The 23,067-nt window shown below is 36.4% G+C and overlaps 1 protein-coding gene across 4 annotated transcripts in view; it reads right to left on the bottom strand.

The window, feature by feature from the left end:
* Positions 1 to 21,253, bottom strand: part of SPATA7 (spermatogenesis associated 7) — a 66,270-nt gene extending 45,017 nt beyond the window's left edge. For 2 of the 4 annotated variants that reach the window (XM_030931303.1, XM_030931304.1), the window contains exons 1-4: positions 21,062 to 21,249; positions 15,484 to 15,558; positions 13,499 to 13,594; positions 10,816 to 10,863 (exon numbers count right to left, since the gene is read on the bottom strand). In XM_030931303.1, the coding sequence (XP_030787163.1) occupies positions 10,816 to 10,863; positions 13,499 to 13,594; positions 15,484 to 15,558; positions 21,062 to 21,080 (238 nt within the window). In that variant the 5' untranslated portion in view covers positions 21,081 to 21,249. Of the gene's footprint in view, positions 1 to 10,815; positions 10,864 to 13,498; positions 13,595 to 15,180; positions 15,287 to 15,483; positions 15,559 to 21,061 lie in introns of those variants that run through there. The other 2 variants (XM_030931305.1, XM_030931306.1) reach the window with 2 other exon arrangements.
* Between the last annotated feature and the right edge of the window lie 1,814 nt (positions 21,254 to 23,067).

The raw sequence follows: 23,067 nt of genomic DNA, 5'->3' as shown, positions 1-23,067 counted from the left end.
ATGAAAAAAAGCTCTTCATCACTGGCCATTAGAGAAATACAAATCAAAACCACAGTGAGATACCATCTCATGCCTGTTAGAATGGCAATCATTAAAAAGCCAGGAAACCACAGATGCTAGAGATGATGTGGAGAAATAGGCATGCTTTTACACTGTTAGTGGGAATGTAAATTAGTTCAACCATTATGGAAGACACTGTGGCAATTCCTCAAGGATCTAGAACCAGAAATACCATTTGACCCAGCAATCCCATTACTGGGTATATACCCAAAGGATGACAAATCATTCTACTATAAAGACACATGCACATGTTTGTTTATTGGAGCACTATTCACAATAGCAAAGACTTGGAACCAACCCAAATGCCCATCAATGACAGACTGGATAAAGAAAATGTGGCACATATACACCATAGAATACTATGCAACCATAAAAAAGGATGAGTTCATGTCCTTTGTAGGGACATGGATGAAGCTGGAAACTATCATTCTCAGCAAACTAACACAGGAACAGAAAACCAAACACTGCATGTTTTCACTCATAAGTGGGAGTTGAACAATGAGAACACATGGACACAGGGAGGGGAACATCACACACTGGAGCCTGTTGGGGGACTCGAGGAGGGACAGCATTAGGAGAAATACCTAATTTAGATGACAGGTTGATGGGTGCAGCAAACCACCATGGCACATGTATACCCGTGTAACAAACCTGCATCTTCTGCACACGTATCCCAGACATTAAAGTATAATAATAAAAAAGAAAAAGGAAAAAGAAATAACACCTGGATATTTTTTAGTCAATATTTTTCTTCTCTATATATACGAATGCAATTGTGGAAACTACTTACAAATAGATTAAAGATCATTTTGATTTGTAAATATATTTATTTAATAGAATTTCTTCTTTTTCCGATAACAAAAGATAGAATACTAAAAAAAAAAAAAAAAAAGTAAATTAGTGGTTAACTGAGGCTAGGGGTAGGAATTTGCAGCGTGGCTGCAAATGGGTGCAAGGGATCTTCATAAACTGATGAAAATGTTCTAAGATTACTTTGTGGTTACACAATTCTATAAATTTAGTAAAAATCAGTGAATCTTATAGTATGTAAATTATTTTTCAATAAAACTTCTATAAAAATGAAAATATTTAAATAATTCAACAAACTACATTCCAGGTTAGGTACTGATCAAGTTGGTAGTCTGCTATGGCAGAAAAGTACAGAGTAGCTTATAAAAACAGAGATGGCTCAAATCCAGAGTTCTCTTTTATGTGTCTAGAAAGCCTGTTTCTAAGCCAAATTCATTATAATGAAAAATCATATATAATGAAGAATGATTATTAATTACACTTAATTTGGTGATTATAATATTTGCAATTACTCTAAGCCATCACAATTTGGTTTAAATAGCAAAAAGGAGAAACTCCTTCCTTAACTGACTAAAAGCAGAAAATAGCATGGATAAATAAGACTACCTATATCTAAATTTTAAAAACAAAAAATGTAAGCAATTCTTTAAATACCCCTTATATGCTGTCGAATCCCAAATTTTTAGCTCTATCCTGAAATTGTCTCTTGAATTCCAGACTTGCACTCCAACTCCCTCCTCAGGGTTGCTAACTGGCTACGTAATAGGCACTTATTTCAAATGTAATGACCAACACTGAACTACTGATTTGCTTTCTCCTCTCAATCTTTTCCTATGATATTGCTCACTTCAGTAAATCATAACTCCATCCTTTTGGCTGACAGGTTCTAAGTCTTGGAAGTCATTTCTGACTCATTCCTCTTTTTTCCCTCATAGTACATCTACATCCAACCCATCAGTAAATACTATTGACATACATTTGAAATGTTTCCAGAATCCAATTATTTCAATCTCTCTCCCCTGCAACCACTCTGGTCCCAGTCACTATTATTTCTCATCTGGATTATTTTTTGTCTTCTAACTAGTCATTCTGCTTCTGTAATTGCCTCTTATAGACTATTCTCAACTATGAAGCCAAAGGGATGCTTTTAAAAGTAAAAGTGGCCCTGCTACTCCTCTCTTCAAGACCCTCCAATGGCTTGCAATGTCATTCAGAGTGAAGGCCAAAGTCTGTGCAATGGCCACTGCCTTTTATCATCTGCATCCCTCTGTCCCATCTCAGTGACTTCATCTATTACTCTTCAGTTGGCTTATTTCATACTAGCTATACAGCCCTCCTTGCTGTTTTTTGAAAACACCAATCATGACACCATTTCAAGGCTTTTATACTTGCTGTTTCCTGTCTGGACTGCTTTTTCACCAGACAGCTACATGCCTCTTCCTTAATTCTTTCAGGTCTCTGCTCAACTGTCACCTTATCGGCAAGGCCTTCCCCTCCAAGGGACTCTTAGTCATTTTGTTTCCATTGCATTTATTACCATATGACATATTCTTTATCTATTTATTTATATTCGCTTATTGTTTGTCTCCTCCAACTACAATGTAAACTCTACAAAAGCAGGAAATTTGTCTTGTTCACCTCTTTAGTCCCAGCCCTTAGAATAGTGTCTAGCACATAGCAGGGGCCCAATTAAACATATGCTGAATAAATCAATGAACAAACTCTAGCAAACTAAATTAAATGTTATTCAGAATGATTAAATTTGTGATTTCGATTTTACTTTTTTTTTTTTTTTTTTTTTTGAGATAGAGTTTCACTCTTGCTGCCCAGGCTGGAGTGCAATGGCGTGATCTTGGCTCACTGCAACCTCCGCCTCCCAGGTTCAAGTGATTCTCGTGCCTCAGCCTCCCAAGTAGCTGGGACTACAGGTGCATGCCACCACACCTGGCTAATTTCTGTATTTTTAGTAGAGAAGGGGGTTTCACCATGTTTCTCTACAGGCTGGTCTCGAACTCCTGACCTCAGGTGATTCTCCCGCCTCAGCCTCCCAAAGTGCTGGAATTACAGGCGTGAGCCACTATGCCTGACCTAAAATACTTTTAAATACTTAGTAGGGCTACTCTACTACTCTTTTCTATTCATGTTCAGATTATTTATGGCTATTTTCTCATATATATGTAGGTTACTTTTGGAACATTTTGTCAAGTAGTATATGAACAATATTCATTTTTGGCATCTTAATTGAGCTCACATTGAATTTAGAAATTACTTTAAAAAGGATCAATACTTTAAAAAGTATGTATCAATATAATATATTTGCATTATATAGAATCTTTTTATCTTATAACAAGATATGCCCTTTCTTTTGGTCCAGTCAATACATTAACCAAATTTATCTGGTTAATATATTATTTCCAGTCATGACCGGTAGTCATTCTGTTTAAGTTTGTATATATTAGATTGCTTAGGTAATAATTTTTTCAGCTTTGTTAAGGTATAGCGGACAAATTATATATGTTTCAGGCATTTAATCTGATATTCTGATATATATTGTGAATAATCATCATAATCAAGATAATTAATATATCACCTAATATAGTCACCACTTTTTCTTTTTTTGTGAAAACACAGATGTACCGTCTTAGCAAATTTCAAGTATATTATACAGTACTGTTAACTCTAATTAATACTGTACACTAGATCTCCAGAACTTACTCAACTTGCATAACTAAAACTTTATACTCTTTGACCAACATCTCCCCCTTTCCTCCTTCCTGTAGCCCCTGGAAATTTCCATTTTACTCTCTGCCTCTTTGAGGTTGCCCACTTTAGATTGCACATATACATGTTTAATAATCCAGATACAGGCAAGTACCACATTACCTTACTTACATCTGGAATCTAAAATGAACCTTCAGGTTCATCTGTGTTGTCACAAATGACAGAAAAAACAGGATTTCCTTCTTTTTAAAAGCTGACTATGTGGTGTGGGTTTTGTGTCTATGTTATAAATGTGGTGTGGGTTGTGTATATGTGCATGTAATATTTCTTTACACACATACCACATTTTCTTTATCCATTCATCTGTCAACAGACAGTTTGTTTCTATATCTTGACTACTTAATATAATGCTGCAACAAACGTGGGAGAACAGATATCTTCTTGACATACTGACTTCATTTCCTTTGGATATATATTCAGAAGTGGGATTGCTTAATCATATGGTAGTTCTATTTTCAACTTTTTGAGGAGGCTCTATATTGATTTGCCTAATGGCTGTACCAACTTACATTCCTAGCAACAGCGCACAAGGGTTCCCTTCTCTCCACATCCCTGCCAACACTTTTTATACGTCGTCTTTTTGATAGCCATTCTCACAGGTGTGAGTGATATCTCATTAGGGTTTTGATTTGCATTTTCCCTGATAATTAGTCATGTTAAGCATCTTTTCATATACTTGTTGGCCACTTGTATGTCTTCCTTTGAGAATGCCTACTCAGGTCCTTCATGCATTTTTATAGCAAGGTTTTTGTTTTTGTTTTTTTGCTATTGAGTTGTACTTATTACTTACATAGTTGGGATATTAACCTCTTATCAGATACATGGTTTGCAAATATTTCCTCCCATTCTGTAAGTTGCCTATGCATTCTACTCTGTCAATTGTTTCCTTTGCTGTACAAAAGCTTTTGAGTTTGGTGAATTCCATTTGTCTATTTTCACTCTTGTTGCCTGGCTTTTGGAGTCTTATCCAAAAACATTATTGCCCAGACTAATGCCAAGAAGCTTTTTTTCTATGTTCCCTTCTAGTAGTTTTATGGATTAGGGCCTTATATTTAAGTTTTTTAATCCATTTTGAGCTGATTTTTGTATGAGTTGATTTTTGTATGAGTTGATTTTTGGTTATGGCTTAAGAGTCCATTTTCATCCTTCTCCGTGGGCCTATCCAGTTTTCCCAGAGTCACTTATTGATGACACTATCCTTTCCCCATTGTGTGTGTTTGGTACCCTTTTGAAGATCAGTTTACTATAAATACATGGATTTATTTCTGGGTTCTCCATTCTTTTCCATTGGTCTGATAAGTGTTTTTATGCCAGTTCCATGATGTTTTTATTACTATAGCTTTGAAATATATTTTGAAATTTGGAGAGTGTGATTTCTCCAACTTTATTTTTCTTGCTCAAGATGGTTTTGATTGTTTGTGGTCTCCTGTGGTCCCACATGAATTTTAGGATTGTTTGTTCTATTTCTGTAAAGAATGTCTTTAAGATTTCTATAGGGACTGCAGTAAATTTATAGAACACTTTGGGTAGTACAAAAATTATAACAATATTAATTATTCCAATTCATAAACATGGATGTCTTCCATTTATCTGTGTCTTTTAAAATTTCCTTTATTGATGTTTAATAGTTTTCAGTGTACAAGTTTTCAACCTTTTTGTTTAAGGTTATTCCTAAGCATTTTATCCTTTCTGTTGCTGTTGCAAATGGCATTGTTTCATTAATTTCCTTTTCAGACAGTTGTTTGTGTACAGAAATGCCACTGGTTTTTGTACTTTAATTTTGTATCCTGAAACTATATTGAATTTCTTTATTGCAACAGTTCTTTTTTATTGGGCATTAGGGTATTCTACATATATTACCATGTCATCACAAACAGAAATTACTTTTTTTTTTTTTTTTTTGAGACAGGGTCTTTCTCTGTTGCCCATGCTGGGGTTCAGTGGCACAAAGTTCACTGTGACCTTGACTTCCTGGGCTCAAGTGATCCTCCTGTCTCAGCTTCCAATGTAGCTAGGACTACAGGTATGTGTCACCATGCCTGGTTAATTTTTAGTTTTTTTATTTTGTAGATACATGGTCTCACTATGTTGCCCAGGCTGGCCACTCCTGGCCTCAAGTGATCTCCCCACCTTGGTCCCCCAAAGTGTGATTACAGGTGTGAGCCACCACACTCAGTTTTACTTCTTTCTTTCTAAGTGGTATGCCTTTTATTTTTCTTGTCTAATTGCTCTGGCTAGGACTTCCAGTACTATGTTATATAGAAGTGGCAAAAATGGGGACTCTTTGCCTTATACCAGATCTTAGAGGAAAAGCTTTTTCTTCATTAAGCATCATGTTACCTGTGGGATTTTCATATATCGGTTTCATGCTGTTGAGGTAAGTTCCTTCTATTCCTATTTTGTTGGGAGAGTTTATCACGAATGGATGCTGATTTTTGTCAAATGGTTTTTCTGCATGTATTGAGATGATTGTGTAGTTTTTAATCTTTCACTATGTTACTGTGCTATATCATACGGGTTGATTTGCATATGTTGAACCACCTTTGTATCCCAGGGATAAATCTGACTTGGTCATGGTGTTTGATTCTTTTAACATGCAGTTGAATTCAGTTTGCTGGTATTTTACTGAAGATTTCTGCACTTAAATTAATCAGATATATTGGCCTGTAGCTTTCTTTTCTTGTGGTGTCTTTGTCTGGTTTTGGCTTCAGAGTGGTGTTAGCCTCATAAGTTTGGAAGTATTCCCACTTCTATTTTTATAAGAGTTTAAGAAGGACTGGTACTAACCTTTCTTTGAATGTTTGGTAGATTTACCTATGAAGATACCTGGTCCTGGGTTATTCTTTGTTGGGAAGTTTTTTTTTTTTTAATTTTTAATTTTATTTTCTTGAGATTTTATCTCATTCTGTCGCCCAGGCTGGAGTGCAGTGGCATGATCTTGGCTCACTGCAACCTCCACCTCCTGGATTCAAGTGATTCTTCTGCCTCAGCCTCCTGAATAGCTGGGATTATAGGTGCACAACACCATGCCTGGCTAATTTTTTTGTATTTTTTCATAGAGTCGGGGATTCACCATGTTGGCCAGAAGGTCTCGAACTCCTGACCTAAAGTGATCTGCCTGCCTTGGCCTCCCAAAGTGCTGGGATTACAGGCATAAGCCACCACATCTGGCCTCTGTTGGGAGGTTTTTGGTTACTGATTCAATCTCCTTTTTTCTATTGGTCTATTCAGGATATTTCTTCTTGATTCAGTTTTTGTAGGTTGTATGTTTCTAGGGATTTACCTAGATATCAGAAACTTTTTTTATAACCAAATTTCTCTTGGTTTGCAAGGTTGCTGTGAGAAATTAGCTGATGATCTTGCATAGGATTCTGTATGTGATAAAAAAGGAAGGTCACAGGTAAAATGACTTGCCCATATAACTTGTATGTAGTGACCAAACTGGTCTTTAAAAATATGTACCAAGAAGTCTCTACTCTTGCCTAACATGCCTTTTTTCCTCCTTTAAAATTATTTGAATCTAATTTTCCATAAAAAATGACAGCCTACACGAAGGTTTGTTGCAAACATAAAAAGAATAGAAAAGGGAGAATACAAAGTGTCAAGCACAAGGCCTGAGAAAGACACTGTGTTTGTAGCTATGAACTATAGCAGGCAGCTACATAGGATTCTGTATGTGATAAGTTGCCTTTCTCATGCTACATTCAAAATTCTCCCTTTGTCTTTGATTTCTGACAATTTAATTACAATGTGTCTTGGAATAGACCTCTTCATGTTCAATCTATTTGGGATCCTTTGGGCTTTCTGAATCTAATCCATTTCCTTCCCTAGAGTTGGGAAGTTCTCCAGTCGTTATTTCTTTAAATAAACTTTCTGCCAGTCTCTCCTTTGGAAACTCCCAGAGTATGCATGGTTTGCTTAATGATATACCCTATATCCCTAGGTATTTTTCACTCTTTTTCAATTGTTTTTCTTCTCTGACTGAATAATTTCCAATTACCTGTCTTCAAGTTTTCCGATTATTCTACCTTAACATGTCTGCAGTTAAAACCCTCTATTGTATTTTTCATTTCCTTCAGCTTTAGAATTTCTATTTGCTTCTTTAAAAATTTTCTTTGTTGAACTTATCAGTTTGTTCATGTATTGTTTCCTTGATCTCTTTGAGTTGTCTATCAGTGTTCTCTTGCCAAGCTTCTTCAAAACAATTATTTTGAATTTTTGTCAGGCAATTCATAGATCTCTATTTCTTGGGATTTGTTACTAGAAATTTATTGTGTTCCTTTGGTAGTGTCATGTTTCCTATATTTTTCTGTGTTCCATGTAGACCTGCATTTCTGTCTCTGCATTTGAAGAAGTACTCACCTCTTCCAGACTTTACGTACTGGCTTCAATAGGGAAATTATCCATCATATTACCTGTGGTGGGTGTGAGCCCACCAGCTTAGTGGGGTGTGCATCAGTGTCAGGTCTGAAGATACGTAGGGGTGCTGGGTCCGAGTAGGTGTGTGTGGTGGTGCCAGTCTAAGCTGGGAATGTGAAGGGTAAATTTGAATTTTAAACCCAAAAGTGTGGCTGAATAAGAGGATTAATATATATCTTCAAGGTTTTTTTTAAAAAGGGGATAATTTTATTTTACATATCTATTTTTTTAAGAAAATTAATACCAGTATGAAAATTTTGCAAAGCTTTCCTAATTAAAGTTGACACACAGTTAAGGAGAATTATTTGGTCTCATGAAAATTAGGTAAAACCAACTTAATTCAAATGATCCAGATATTTAAAGCATGTAAACACTGAACCAGTTTTGTGCTAGAAAAAAGTTACTAATATGATACAGAAGAAAAAAATATAAAGCACAAAAATTAAAAATCTGGAAGGGTCCTTAGAAATCATCTAATTACCTTTCATTTTACAAAAAAAGAAGGTCAGAGGTAAAATGACTTGCCCATATAACTTGTATGTAGTGACCAAACTGGTCTTTAAAAATATGTACCAAGAAGTCTCTACTCTTGCCTAACATGCCTTTTTTCCTCCTTTAAAATTATTTGAATCTAATTTTCCATAAAAAATGACAGCCTACATGAAGGTTTGTTGCAAACATAAAAAGAATAGAAAAGGGAGAATACAAAGTGTCAAGCACAAGGCCTGAGAAAGACACTGTGTTTGTACCTATGAACTATAGCTGGTAGCTACTGTCTCCCCTACCTTCTATCTCTTCAACTAAGAAGATATACAAGAAGAGATGAGTTAACCATTCCTACTGTTTGTGATCTTTCCTAGATTGCACCCAAAAGGCATTTCCCTATCTATGCTTTTATTCATTTATCATTTACCATGAACTAACCTTAGGTGAATATTTACTTTTTAATGTAGAAATGTTCTCAAACTCTATATAAATTCAAATATTAACTTAGAAAACTTAGAAACTTAGAAAACACTGAACTTAAAATTTATAACACTGATTTTTATATGATTAATAAGACAATCATAGGCTGTGACAGCCATGTTTTTAAAGTATACACTTTTAAAGTATCCTATTTTTAAAGTATACATTTCTTAACTGAAATCAAACAAAGCCTTCAAATGGTATTCTTCAGAAGTTTTTAAACAGGGTTTTCAAATTTTCAGTCGGATGATTTGCTTAGTAAATATTTCTAAAAATGAAGATACTTGGTCAAAGGGTAGATATATAAGGATTCTACATATACTGTGTCAATATTATGGGTTTTCTTTTTCCTTTTTATTTTTTTCTTGAGACAGGGTCTCATTCTGTCACCTAGGCTGGAGTGCGGTGGCATGATCATGGCTTACTGCAGCCTTGACCTCCCTGGCTCAAGTAATCCTCCCACCTTAGCCTCCTGAGTAGCTGGGACCAGAGTTGCATGCCACCACATCCAGCTAATTTTTGTATTTTCTAGGCTACTCTAAAATGCCTGAACTCAAGTGATCCACGTGCCTCTGTCTCCCAAAGTGTTGATTATAGGTGTGAGCCACTGTGCCTGGGTATTTCTGGATAATTTTTAAGTTAGAAATGCTTTCTCAAAAGGTAATGTGTCAACACCTTTTAGTATGGCTACTATTAAACAAATAGAAAAAAGCAAGTGTTGGGGAAGACATGGGGAAATCTGAATACTTGAGCATCATTAGTTGTAATGTAAAATGGTGCAGCTGCTACAGAAAACAATGTGGTCGCTGGGTGCAGTGGCTCACGCCTATAATCCCAGCACTTTGGGGGACTGAGGCAGATGGATCACTTAAGCTCAGGAGTTTGAGACAAGCCTGGGCAACATGGTAAAACCCTGTCTCTACATAAAAAGACAATTACAGGCTGTGACAAAATTAGCTGGGCGTGGTGGCTTGCACCTGTAATCCCACTTACTTGGAAGGCTGAGGTGGGAGGATTGCTTGAGCCCAGGAGGATTACTTGCAGTGAGGTGAGATCACTCCACTGCATTTTAGCCCCAGGACAATAGAATGAGACCCTGTGTCAAAAAAAGAAAAAAAAAAGAAAAGAAAAAAGGAAATAGTATGCTTTCTCAAAAAATTAAAAATAGAATATATGATTTAGCAATTCCACTTCTGAATATACTCCCAAAATCTTTAAAAGGAGGGTCTTGAAGAGGTATTTGTATACTCATGTCCATAGCAGTATAGTTTATTCACCACAGCCAAAAGGTGAATGTAACCCAAGTGTCCATCAACTGACGAATGCATAAATAAAATGTGGTATATATATAGAATGGAATTTTATTCAGCCTTTAAAAGGAGATTCTGACTCATTACGATGTGGGTGAACCTTGAGGACATCATGCTAGGTGAAATAAGCCAGTCACAACAGAACAAACATTATATGATTCCACTTATATAAGGTACCTAAAATAGATTCATAGAGATTGTAAGTACAATGGTGACAGTAGTCAAATTCACAGAGATAAAAAGAATGTTGGTTTTCAGGGCCTATGGGAGGAAATTAATGTTTATGTGGCACAGGAATTTCAGTTTTGCAGTATAGAGTTCTGGAGGTAGTGGTTATCATTGTACCACAATATTCATGTACTTAATATTGAACTGGACACTTAAAAATGGTTAAGACAGTAAATTTTATGTTATGTATATTTTATCTTAATTTTTTTTTAAATTAAAATAATGTTAAAAAATTACTTACACTTTACACTGGTATTCATGCTTACTGGAACTGAGCAGTCTACTGCAGCTGAAAGAGAAAGCTAATAGTTCAATAATATTCTCAGTATTTATAAATGACAAATACCAAATGTGGAAATCACAAATTGTTCCAGACCTTGCAGTTGTTTATTGTACTTCTAGAGATGGAAAACACAATACCCTTGATTAAAAATACACTGTTGGGATTAATAAATCATTCAATACTGCAGAAGAAAATACTAGTGAACTTGAAAACACAGCAATATAAACTATTCAGAATGAAACAGACTTAACATACTTATAATGTAGTCCCAAAACAAGCTTGGGGGAAAAAAAGCAAAATGGAAGACTTACACGGCCTGATTTCAAGACTTACTGTAATGCTACAATAATTAAGGCAGTGTGGTATGGGGCTTAAAGACAGACATATAGATCAACAGAACCAAGGGGTTAAGTCCACATATATGGTCAACTGACTTTCAAAAAGTACTAGGACAATTAAATAGAGAAAAGATAACCTCTTCAACAAATGGTACTGGGAAATTTGGATATGAAGAGGTAAAAAAACAAAACAAACAAAAAACATCAAAATCCTTATACCATATACAAAAACTAACTCAAAATGGATCACAAATTTAAATGTAAGGGCTAAAACTTTAAAACTTCTAGAAGAAAACATATTAAGAAAATCTGAGTGACCTAAGGTTAGGTAAATATTTCTTGAACAGATTATGAAAACAAGTATAAAAAACTAAAGATTTCATAATTTTCACATCACAAAATATTTTTCTTTTGATTTTTTTTAGCCATTTAAAAACATAAGCATCATAAAATACAAACTAAAATTTAAAAACTTTAGCTATTTAAATGAAAAGATAATAAAAATTTAAAAGACAGTCAAAAATTGGTGAAATTCAAATAAGGTCTGTAGTTAATGGGATTGCATCAATATTGATTTCCTGGTTTTGATAACTATACTACGGTTTTTAAGATTTTTAACATTAGCAGAAGAGCAGGGTAAAGGGTATATGGTAACTCTCTATACCATTTTTAAATGTTTCTGTCAGTCTAAAAATTTTTTCAGAATACAGATTTAAACAAGAAAATGAAAACACCAGCTACAGATTGCGAAAAAAAAATCTGCAAAACATATATCTAATACAGAATCTGTATATAAAGAAACTTTCACAACTTAATACTAAAGAGACAACTCATTTTTAATAATGGGTAAAAGATTTGAATAGCCATTTCACCAAAGAAGATATACAGGTGGGAAATAATAACGTAGCATCACTAGAAATCAGGGAAATGCAAACTAAAACTGTGAAGTTATACTATTTCATATTCCCTAGAATGGTTAAAAAAGGACCGTCAACACCAAGGGTTGGTAAGGGTGCAGAAGTAATGGAAATGGAAATGGTATATTCCCTCTGGAAAACTGTAGTTTCTTATAAAAGTAAACTTATACTTAATATATTACCTCACAGTTCTACTCCTGACACATAACTTTACCCGAGTGAAATGTAAACACATCTTCCAAAATTGTATGTGAATGTTTATAGCAGCTTTACTCCTAATGGCCAAAAGTGAGTCAATACAATCCAAATGTTTAACAAATCGTGAATCATAAACAAATTGTGGTCTATTCATTAAATGAAATACTCCTTAACAATACAAAAGAATAAATGGTGGTACACAGAACAGCATGATTAGTCTCAAGATCATTAAGCTACCTGAAAAAAGGCAGACCCAAAACAATACACGATTCCATTTCTATGAACTTACAGAAAAGGTAAAACTACAGGAGAGAGACCAGATCAGTGGTTGCCAGGGATTTGTCAGGAGGGGACTGACTGCAAAGGACTACGGGGTACTCTTTGAGGTAATGGATTTTTTTCTATATCAAGGGTTGGCAAATTTTTTCTACAATGGGCCAGGTAGTAAATGCTTCGGGCTCTGCAGGGTGATACAGTCTGTCGCAACTGGTCAACTCTGCTTTTTAGTTTAAAACCTGCCACAGACAATATGTAAAAGATTGAAAATGACTGTTTGTCTACGGATAACTAAATTTGAATTTCATGTCACAAAATATTGTTTTTATGTATTGCTACCATTTAAAAATATGAACACCATTCTTAGTTCATGGGCTGTACAGAAACAGGTGGTAGAGGGTTTGGCCTGAACGGTGTAGTTAGCTGATTCCTGTTTTACAGCATGGTTGTAGTAGTATTTATACAAATGTGTTCATTTTTCAAAATATTTATCTGTACACATTATAATCAATGCATTTTATAATGTAAGTTTTATCTCAATACAGCTGATAAAAGAAAAAAAATTAAACAGAAAAATAGCTAGCATCTTCTTTGTGCAACTTCCATAGATGTGTAAACAAAAAAGCAGATTACAAATTTTTATATTAAAAGCAATATCTAACAAAATATTATTAGCAATAGAGATAAAATGAAATAAAACAGGCATTATATAGATTTCAAATATAGTTAACAAAAATGGGTGTGAATTTGCTAAGTACCTAGAGTCAATAATTTGTATCACACTAAACCAAACAAACACAAATCCTCTTATATATATATAACGTTTTCATTTTTGCTATAGATGTATTTTAATGAGAAGTGAAGCTGGAGGTTTAAATTGAGTACAGAGAGTTCACATTTGCACATTTTTACCTTTGGCTGAATGGATTTTATTATAGTGAACAGCCATGTGATTCTTGACCAGCTGGAGAGTGCTTAGTCTGAGAGAAGAGGAGTCAGTGCAAAAAGCTAAAAATTAAAACATAATCATTATATATTTAAAACTAATATAAAAATCATGAGATAAACAAGGTACTGATTATTTAACTTATTCTTATAAAATGTTCTGAAATTCAATCAGAGATATTGATATGACATTGTGATGTGAATCTTTAATCTTGCACTGATAATGCCAATGAGCTATTGACCATTTGGGTTCAAACCTTCCTGAGAATAAAATTTTACAAGCCTGAGAATCTGAGGAAGAGATTCTAGGATATGACCTATTATTGCATTTAGAAAACTCTTTCTTTTTGGCAGCTCTCAATCTTTTAACTAAGAATGTTTAGCTGCTTGCTTAATTAGTTACGACTGTTAATACTTAAACAATCAACGGAGTTTCAGAAATTCAATGAATATCCAATCCCAAATCTCTACATACAAAAATTATATTCCGAGAAGCAAATTTCTAACTTAAACCTGAAAACAAGATCTACGTATCAGTTTACTACATTCTTTTTGAAGTACTAAAACTATCTTATAACAAGTGTAATCGCAAAGAAATTCCATGACATGAAACTCCTTGGTCCTCATTCAAACCATTTAAAAGAAATCTTAGAAAGAGTTAAGCACTTACATACAAGTATAAAATGTAAATGTAGGCAAAACTTTTTTAAACATTAAAAAGTTTTTGAGAATACATGCAATATGGTTAAAAAAATTCAGCAGATAAAACGGCATATGGAGATTGAAAAATAAGTGACTTCTCTACCCTGACCTTTAGTCTCCCTTCCCAGAAATACACTATGTTACTGTTTAAATGCATCCTTCCAGAGGCTCTGTGCATAATATAAGCCTGTGCAATAATTACGAGCTTGATGCTACTACTAAAAATATTTACTGAATAAACGCCATTTACCATGCATTGTTCTAAACTCTTCATAAGTATAAACTTATCTCATCATTATTATTATCATTTATTCGAAGTGAAAACTGAGGCACAGAGATATGAGTTACATCTTCAAGGTTACACTGTTGATAAGGGATGCAGCTTCCATGTGACCCAAGGCAGCCTCATACTTACAACCACCATACCTATTCCAGCTCTATACATATATCCTTTAAAAGAAAGTTAGCAAACTTTACATATTGTTCTTTATCCTGATTTCTATGTACGTATATTTTAAATCTAGTTTCAACTTTTTATTTAAAATTTATTTTTTTAAAGTTTATGATTATGGCTGTATATGTATGTATGTATCACACTGTAAGACAAATAAGTGAGGCAACTGAAAATAAGATCCTCCCAACACATTTGGAGGTAACAGTATCCAAGATTTTTCATGTAAATAGGGAAAATAAGGCTTTCAATTATTTTGCCTAAGGACATACACTTATACTTCTAAGCTATAATTACAAAAATTTATTTTAAAACCTATCTTAAAAATTTACCTTGAAAGCTTTAAAATATAAAAATATCACAGCACCTAGAAATCCAGTTGGATAAAGAGGCCCATAGGCTTTTGCTCCTAATATGAAATGTATTATTCAAGTGCACTTTTTCTTGGCATAGCTTTTCCTTTTCAGTGCTTATGTCTTTAATACCTGCTACTTACCATTTTAACAAGGCAGGTATGCCTTAAATCAGGGTAGTTTCCTGGCAAAAGTAGAGCTGGGCTGCTGTAGCAGCTGGGAGCAGGAGACAGCCAAGTCCATATCCAGGGCACAATAATAGTTTGAAATCATAGACTCCAAAATTCTCTAATCTCAAGAACGCCTATATTTCATTAAAATTAATAACATGAAGTTCAAATATTCGTCAAATGAAATAATTTTTCCATCACGTCATATAATTTGCCAGTAAAGGAAACACTCAGACAATCTTTGAACAAAGTTACCATTTTAGGCACCTCACTTACCATTACTTTTGGTGCTCAAGTGTCCTTTAAATAGGCATGGTGGACCATATCTGGGAAGGACAGAGGCTGCTCTGACTTTTAACAAGAAAAAAAAATAATAAATTAGGATAAATGAAACACAACTTTTACAAAAACAACAATATTCAGTATTTTTTAAATTATAAATTTATCACAAAATAATTTCTTTCCCAAAAGGTGATTGTGTTTTTAGTGGTAATCTCCAAAACAGGAAGTCTGAGTTATGGCATTAAACGTAACTTAATATGTAAAATATAAATGCTATATCCCCCAAACAGAGACATTTTAAGAGGGTAAGATGACTAGTTCACTATCAGGTGGGCTGTTAAAAGCTATAACAAGGAGGACACATACAAAGTCTAGAAGATATATGGATGACTAAATGTAGAAAAAAGAAGTATCAAGATAGAAGAACTAAAATCTAGGACCAGAGAACAAAGCTTGTCAGAATAGATTAAAACAGAAAAACAAACTGAGGTCAGAATACCTATGAAGCTCTTTCTATGTCACGGGTCAGAGTGCAGGATGGAAAAAAAAATACTTAGGACAATACAAGCCAAGGCAATGCCATCTGAACTGGGAAAAAAGATAGTCATGAAATGAGCATAGCTTCTACCAAGAAAGAAGGAGGGTAAGACCTAAACATAAGAAAAAATACCAACAAACTCTCAGAAAAACCTCATTTCTCCAGATAGAACTGTGACTTTTTTCTTGTCCAGAATTTAATGCCTCTTCACCTGGAAATGACAACTCAACTTTCTTTTGGGTGACTGCTATTCCTTTACTCTTAGCCCAGGTGCTTCAAAGAGAGCTGACCCCACTGTCTGGACAGCTGCATTGACAGCGTCAGCAATGCTATGTGATCCAAGTCCCGCCATGAGATACACAATCCTGGGCCTTTGACTGGAACTATTAGGAAAGGTACTTTCATTTCACTGGGCTTGCTAAATCCAGTGAAGGGTCTAAGCAAGCCCTGTATTGCTGGTGGCCATCCTGAACCATATAAAGGAACCTGTCTGAGAAAGAAGCCTACACAGTCAAGTGGAACCAAGATAGAAAGAGATTCCTTTCCTTGGTGACATCATTTGAGTACCTGAGGCCAACCATGTTTGAAGGTCTACCTTACCTAGAGTTTTCTTTATATTAGCCAAAAAAAAAAAAAAAAAAAAAAATCACATTTTAGCTTAAACTAGTATGAGTTGATTTCTTCATTTGTAGTCAAAATGCTATTTAGTAGTAACCCTGCCAGGCAGTGCTCCAAGCACTTTACTGGTATAAATTCATTTAATCCTTACAATACTACAATTCTCCCTACTTGATAGATGAGGGTAATTGAAGCACAGAGGTTAAACTCATAATTTGCCAAAGATTACACAAGATTGTGACAGATTTGGGATCTGAGCCCAAGCAGTCTGGTTCCTGGATCTATTACACTATCTTGACCAATATAAACTGCTCAGTACTTGAACCATGCTCTAAGCTACTACATCATGTAAAAAGATCATGTGAAACAGATCAAGAAGATATCTCAACTGTATGTAGTTTATTCCCTTCAAATTCCATTCTATTATATGTATGTTTCACTATAGATCACAGAAAAAGGAAAAACAGGTATACCCAGAGAAGTGTGAAAGGATGAAGAGAATGAAAAATGGTTGGAACCTAGTGATACTGCCTTGGATAGAAATGCTTCCCCACCCATCTGTAGGTGACAGCTGTGAACAGGGTGGTTAATATTTGGCCCCAGGAATCAAACCAGCTTCTCTTTAGCGTAAGATGGTGATAAGAACAAACATGGAATTTAGATGTTCCTTGATGTCTATGTTCCCTTGTCTATTTACCATCAGATGTACACCAAGGCATATACTCATTGGTTTCTGCTATTCCTACAGATAAATGTCATATTAAAAGTGACAGAATTAGGGCTGGGCACAATGGCTCATGCTTGTAATCCCAGCACTTTGGGAGACCAAGGCAGGCAGATTACCTAAGCTCAGGAGTTCAAGACCAGCTTGGACAACATGGTGAAACTCTAACTGTACAAAAAAAATACAAAATTAGCTGGGTGTGGTGGTGTGCGCCTGTAGTCCCAGCTACACAGGAGGCTGAGGTGGGAGGATGATTGAGCCCAGGAGGCTGCACTGCACTCCAATCTGGGTAACAGAATAAGACCCTGTCTCAAAAAAAGAAAAAAATAAATAAAACCTAACAGAATTGAAGGGAGACATAGACAACTTAATTCATCTACCCTCTCACAGTTTCTGGGTCCTGCTTTGTGTCCTGTGTATAGGTCACATTGTCCTGTTTTTGTTTTTTTGCATGACTTGTAATTTCTTTTTGTTGAAAAGTTAACATTTTAGGTAATATATTGTAGCAACTCTAGATACAGAATCCTCTCCTAAGCTTGTTTCCATTGTTGTTCACTTGTTTGTTTAGTGACTTGGCTAAGCAATTCATCAGTCTATTTCCCATGGAATGTGAAGCCTCTGATATCACTCCTCAGCGATGAAGCTTTGTGCACGTGCACAATCACGCCTTCTCTAATGAGGTCTGAACCCCAGTCTTCGGGAGAAAGTCTCTTTCAAATTGTCCTTCCTTGAGTACTTTCCCTTAATTCTAGGTACCAAATACAGTTTTCTTATATCTTTTTAATTAATTCATTAAATTTTTTAAATACTAGAGACAGGGTGTTGCTATGTTACCCAGGCTGTTTACAAACTCCTGGCCTCAAGTGATGCTCCTGCCTCAGCCTCCTAAAATGCTGAGATTACAGGCATGAGCTGACATACCCAGCCTGTTACATCTTATACTCTTTTATGAAAGTATAACAATTCTTTAACTTTTCCTTGTATAAACCAATGTATGGTTTCTATCTCCAGATTGGACCCAGAATGAGCCAAAGGGGCATGAAGAAGTAGCCTAAAAACCAAATGCCAAGGAAAAGAACATCATTCTCTAACTATTAGGACTAAAATCCTGTCAATGAGATCGAAGATCTTAGTGTGGAAATTCATGGGTATATGAGAGCAGCCCATTTTCCTACACAATTTGATTAAAATAGCCAGAAGAAAGTCCAGTGAAGAATGATGAAAGTGTTTCTTGTGGCAGGGTTTCTCCGGAAAACCAAAGGTTTCGGAATCTACCATTGATAAGTGTCTCTATGAGACCAATAGATCAAAATATATATATATATTTTTTTGAGATGGAGTCTTGCTCTGTTGCCCAGGCTGGAGTGCAGTGGCATGATCTTGGCTCACCGCAACCTCCTCCTCCCAGGTTCAAGTGATTCTCCTGCCTAGCCTCCCCAGTAGCTGGGACTACAGGCACATGCCACCATGCCTGGCTAATTTTTGTATTTTTTGGTAGAGACGGGGTTTAATTATGTTGCCCAGGCTGGTCTCGAACTCCAGACCTGAAACTCCCAGAGTGCTGGGAAAAAAATTTTTTTCAAGTTACTTTCAGTTACCTATACTAATAGGTTGCCTCCTCTCCTCCCCAAAGGTTATTGATATTAGAGTGAAAGGCAGTTTGTTATTACCAATCTTTTCTTCATCTTCCCCCATAGGAAGCTGGAAGCAACGCCTTATATGTTACCTAGTCCAAGCCCCCATTTTATAAATAACTGAGGCCCAGGGATGTAGAGTGAGGTGAAGATGACCTAGTTAATAGGAAACAAAGATTACAAACAAGACTAACCAGTTTTTCAGTCTGTTGCTCTATTATACCACTATTTAGAAGGTTTGTCTTGCAAAAGAATGTCTAAAACGTGATTACAGTAAGAGCATGACAAAAGATAATTTTTCTTTAGATATTTTAATATTTTATGCTCTGAAATAACTAAAAGCACCTCCTAATGAAATCTAAGAAATTTATTTTCAATTAAGTATTTTAGCTTTGTCTAAAATTATTTATGGTTTCCTATTAATAATAATTTACAGTATATGAAAGCTGACTGCCCCAGTCATTTGCTGATTACATTTATTTTAAAAATTCAAAATTAATAACAATATTTGATATTATCATATATTATATCCTAAAAATGAAGCTAACTAAATTGTGCAAGTTGTAAAAATATTAACTTTTACATTTGGCATGAACCCAATTTTTAAAATAATTCAAAAAACAAATACTGACAACTTACTAAATCTACTATACTCTAAATTTTACATATATCCTTTCCCCCTGCTCATCCCTACCATGGAATAGTAAGTAAATGCATTGGCTTCAGATTTTATATTTTTCACCTAGATTCAAATCCTGTTCTGCCACTGTGACCTTGGCAAGTCATTTGTGATCTTTTGCTTTAGTTTCTTCACTATGAAATAAGGCTAATGCCTATCTAACAAGATATTTTTGTACATTAAATGAGATAATTTGGAAATAGTTCCTAGTACATAGTAAGGGTTTAATTTTAGTTGATGTGCAAAATTCTTAAGATCATAAAGCGTTTTGATTTTTTTTTTTCTGAAACCTAGGTTGGTAAAGTGTCAGAATATACTGTTTGCCGATCAATGAATAGTTATCTCCTACAATCAGAGTAGCACTTATTTTGATCAATGACTACATAATAAAGGCAGACTCATTCAAAAAAAGACATCCAGGAATCATTTAGCAGCTTGGTTTAAAGGCAGTCTTTTAAATAGATAAAAACACTGTATTAGGAGGGGCGGGGAGTCTAAAGATTGCCTCATTTGACTCGAGGAAGGAATGCTACTGGTTCAGAAAGTGTGAAAATGCAAATTATTTCGTTTGGGCCGATTTGTAGAGATTTAAGGTTATATTTCCCCACCCCCTAACCTCACCCCATGATGTCCACCTGACTTAAGAAATCAGTAGAGAGCAGGTGTATATAGTGATTATGGATTGCTGCTAAAACTGCAGTCCGCTGACCAATAACACTGCATTACCTGGAAATTTATTATAAATGCAAAATCTCAGCCACCCCGAAGGGACCTACTGAATCATAATCTGCATTTTAACATGATTCTGAGGGGATTCCTATTTACATAAAGTTACAGAAGCCCTGGGTTACTCAATAGCTTTGGGGGAGGTAGTTACTGAATGGGAGATTTCGTATTTACTGACCACTTAAAATGTGCCAGGATCTTCTCTACATTATCTGCATTTAATCTCCAAGAACTTCATGGCTTGAGTATTTGACCCTCATGTTCAAGAGATGAGAAAACTGAGGGTCGTCTCCATGGAGAGCAGAGGGGTTTGATTTGGGGCCCGGGGAGGTCTGACTCCAAAGACCAAACCTGGTTCCTCTGCCTGGGAGCTACCGAGGTTTTAACGGCTGCACAACCCTGAGTTCAGGAGACAGGGGCCCCTGGTGTCAGGGCGACAAATTCAGGGCAAAGAAGCGGACCTGCGAGGCTAGCAAGCAGTCTCTCCCTTTTCCTTTGCGCGGGCCCGGGCTGCTCCGGGCAACACTGGCGATTCAGCCAGGGGTAGGAAGCGCTCAAGAGCGGCCTTGCACTCGGCTGCCCGGACCCGAGGCTGGGAGCGCCGGCTGGAGCAAGGGGCGAGGCGGCGGTAGCCCGTGACAACTGCCCTTTACCTCTCCGGCTGCCATCCATGCTTAGTCCTCTTGCAGCCGCCGTAGGGGCACGGGAGATCCCCTTCGGTCCTTCCCCTGGCCGGGCCCAGCCCCGGCAGTGGAGGACTGGAAAGTAAGAGTCTGCAGGGGCGGCAGCGGCAGGGAAATCGTTCCCAGGCCGTTGCTAAGGGCCGAGTCCAGTGAGTCGCGATTATGACGTCACGGCGCAGGAGACGTGCGTTCTGCAGCCCCGCGCGTTCTGCAGCCCCGCTCCGAGGGTGCCCGGTATTAGGAGGACAGTTGCGGACGGAGAGACCTGGCGGGGAAGGTGCATCGAGCCCCAGTCTGTTGCTCTGGGATCCTGCCAGTCTTCCGCAGAGCGACCTCCTGTCAGGATCCAAGTCACCAGCACCTGGCAGGCTCTGTTCCTGCGGGAAGAGCAGGGAGAGGAGGTGGACTCATCTGGCATCCACGTCCCCTGGGTCCTGGAGAAAAGTCAAACACAAATGTTAGTTGAGGTCAGGGTAACATTTAACCAGTTCCAAATAATTAAATTTCAAAGCAGTCCGTGAACCTTTGGATTAGTGAAAATCCTAGGAGTGAAAAAATCTACATATTTACATCTTAATTCTTAACCTTAATAATAAGTTTGAATTTCCTTTCTGCTCACCAAGCTTCCCTCCTCCTGACCCTGCCTCCCTTTTATCGTAAGTTTCAATCCATTTTTCTTTATAATGGAAGAGAGCTGCAACATGAATAAGGAATTGATTTATTTATGGCTTTCTATAATTTGTTTAATTTTGAAGCAGTTAGCTTTGAATCCTTGGAAATAACCTCAGAACAGGGTAGGAAGCATTCTGTCACGCAAGACTTCTCAGCCCAAATGTCCATTGACATTTTGGGCTGGTTGTATAATTCTCTGTTGTGGGGGTGCTGTCCCTATGAATTGTTTCGTAGCATCCCTGGCCTCTGCTCACTAGAAGCAAGTAGCTTCTCAGAAGCAGACCCCACCCACTCCACCTCCAATCCTGACAGTCGTAAATGTCTCCAGACATTGTGAAATATTCCCTGGGGGGCAAAATCGCAACTCTGTTGAGAACCACTGCTGTAATGAAAAGAATCCTTCTTTGGAAGCCTGATATGCAGAACTTAATTCTGAATTTTCTGCTACTTACCAGCTTGATCTTGAATTAGTTTCTAAAACTTTCTGAGCCTGAGTTTCCTCTTTTCTAATGTAAATTGTGAAAGTCGTCAGAATTAAAATAGAGTCACATGTATTAAAAAAGAAAACCTGACAAGTGGAGCTGAGGAAGGCCATGAAGGAGAGTTCTCATGCATGAATGCCTGATAATAAAAACTATCACAAAATACTGCAAAAACCACAACCTTGAGCAAAGACTCACCTTACCCAAAAAGATACTTCCATGAGGACATCTGCCCAGCAATTGTCTGTCCAACCTTGAACTGACATCACCCTTGTTGTTGATGCTTGGAGCTAAGGCTAATTACCTCAAAGCAATTATGTATGTAATCCTCTCCTTTTTTTATTTTTTGAAAAACCTTCATTTTCCTTTAATTCCTTGAATATGCAAACAATTTGCTGTGGCACACATATTCCCATTGCAATGCCCTTTCCTGGGTAAATGTCATTTTCTTCTGGAGATGTGAGGACTAAGCTCTGATTTTTTTATCTTGCCCAAATTCCTATCAAAGGGGTCTAGGGAGTCCATAAATTCTTATCAGATGAGTTTTATTTGACTTTATATATCATGACTTACTTTCCAATCTGATTCTGGCATAACATTATGAGACAAGGAAAAAAAATCAAAATATTTAATCCCAAAATATATTTCCTTGCCATACCTTGAAACTGCCCTGCAAAGTCTCTCGTGGGGAAAAATCCACATTCTGTAGAGAATCTCTTTTCCCCTTTGTTTTCCTTCTTTCCTTTGCAAATCCAGGAGATAATCAACTGAGAGCCAGGCCTTTTAGGTCCGATAAGACACATTTTACAACCCGCTGTCTCT

Source organism: Rhinopithecus roxellana, chromosome 5 (genome assembly GCF_007565055.1).
Source record: "Rhinopithecus roxellana isolate Shanxi Qingling chromosome 5, ASM756505v1, whole genome shotgun sequence".
Taxonomy (NCBI): Eukaryota; Metazoa; Chordata; class Mammalia; order Primates; family Cercopithecidae; genus Rhinopithecus; species Rhinopithecus roxellana.
Note: the sequence above shows the minus strand (reverse complement) of the source record. Positions and strands in the feature narration are given on the sequence as shown.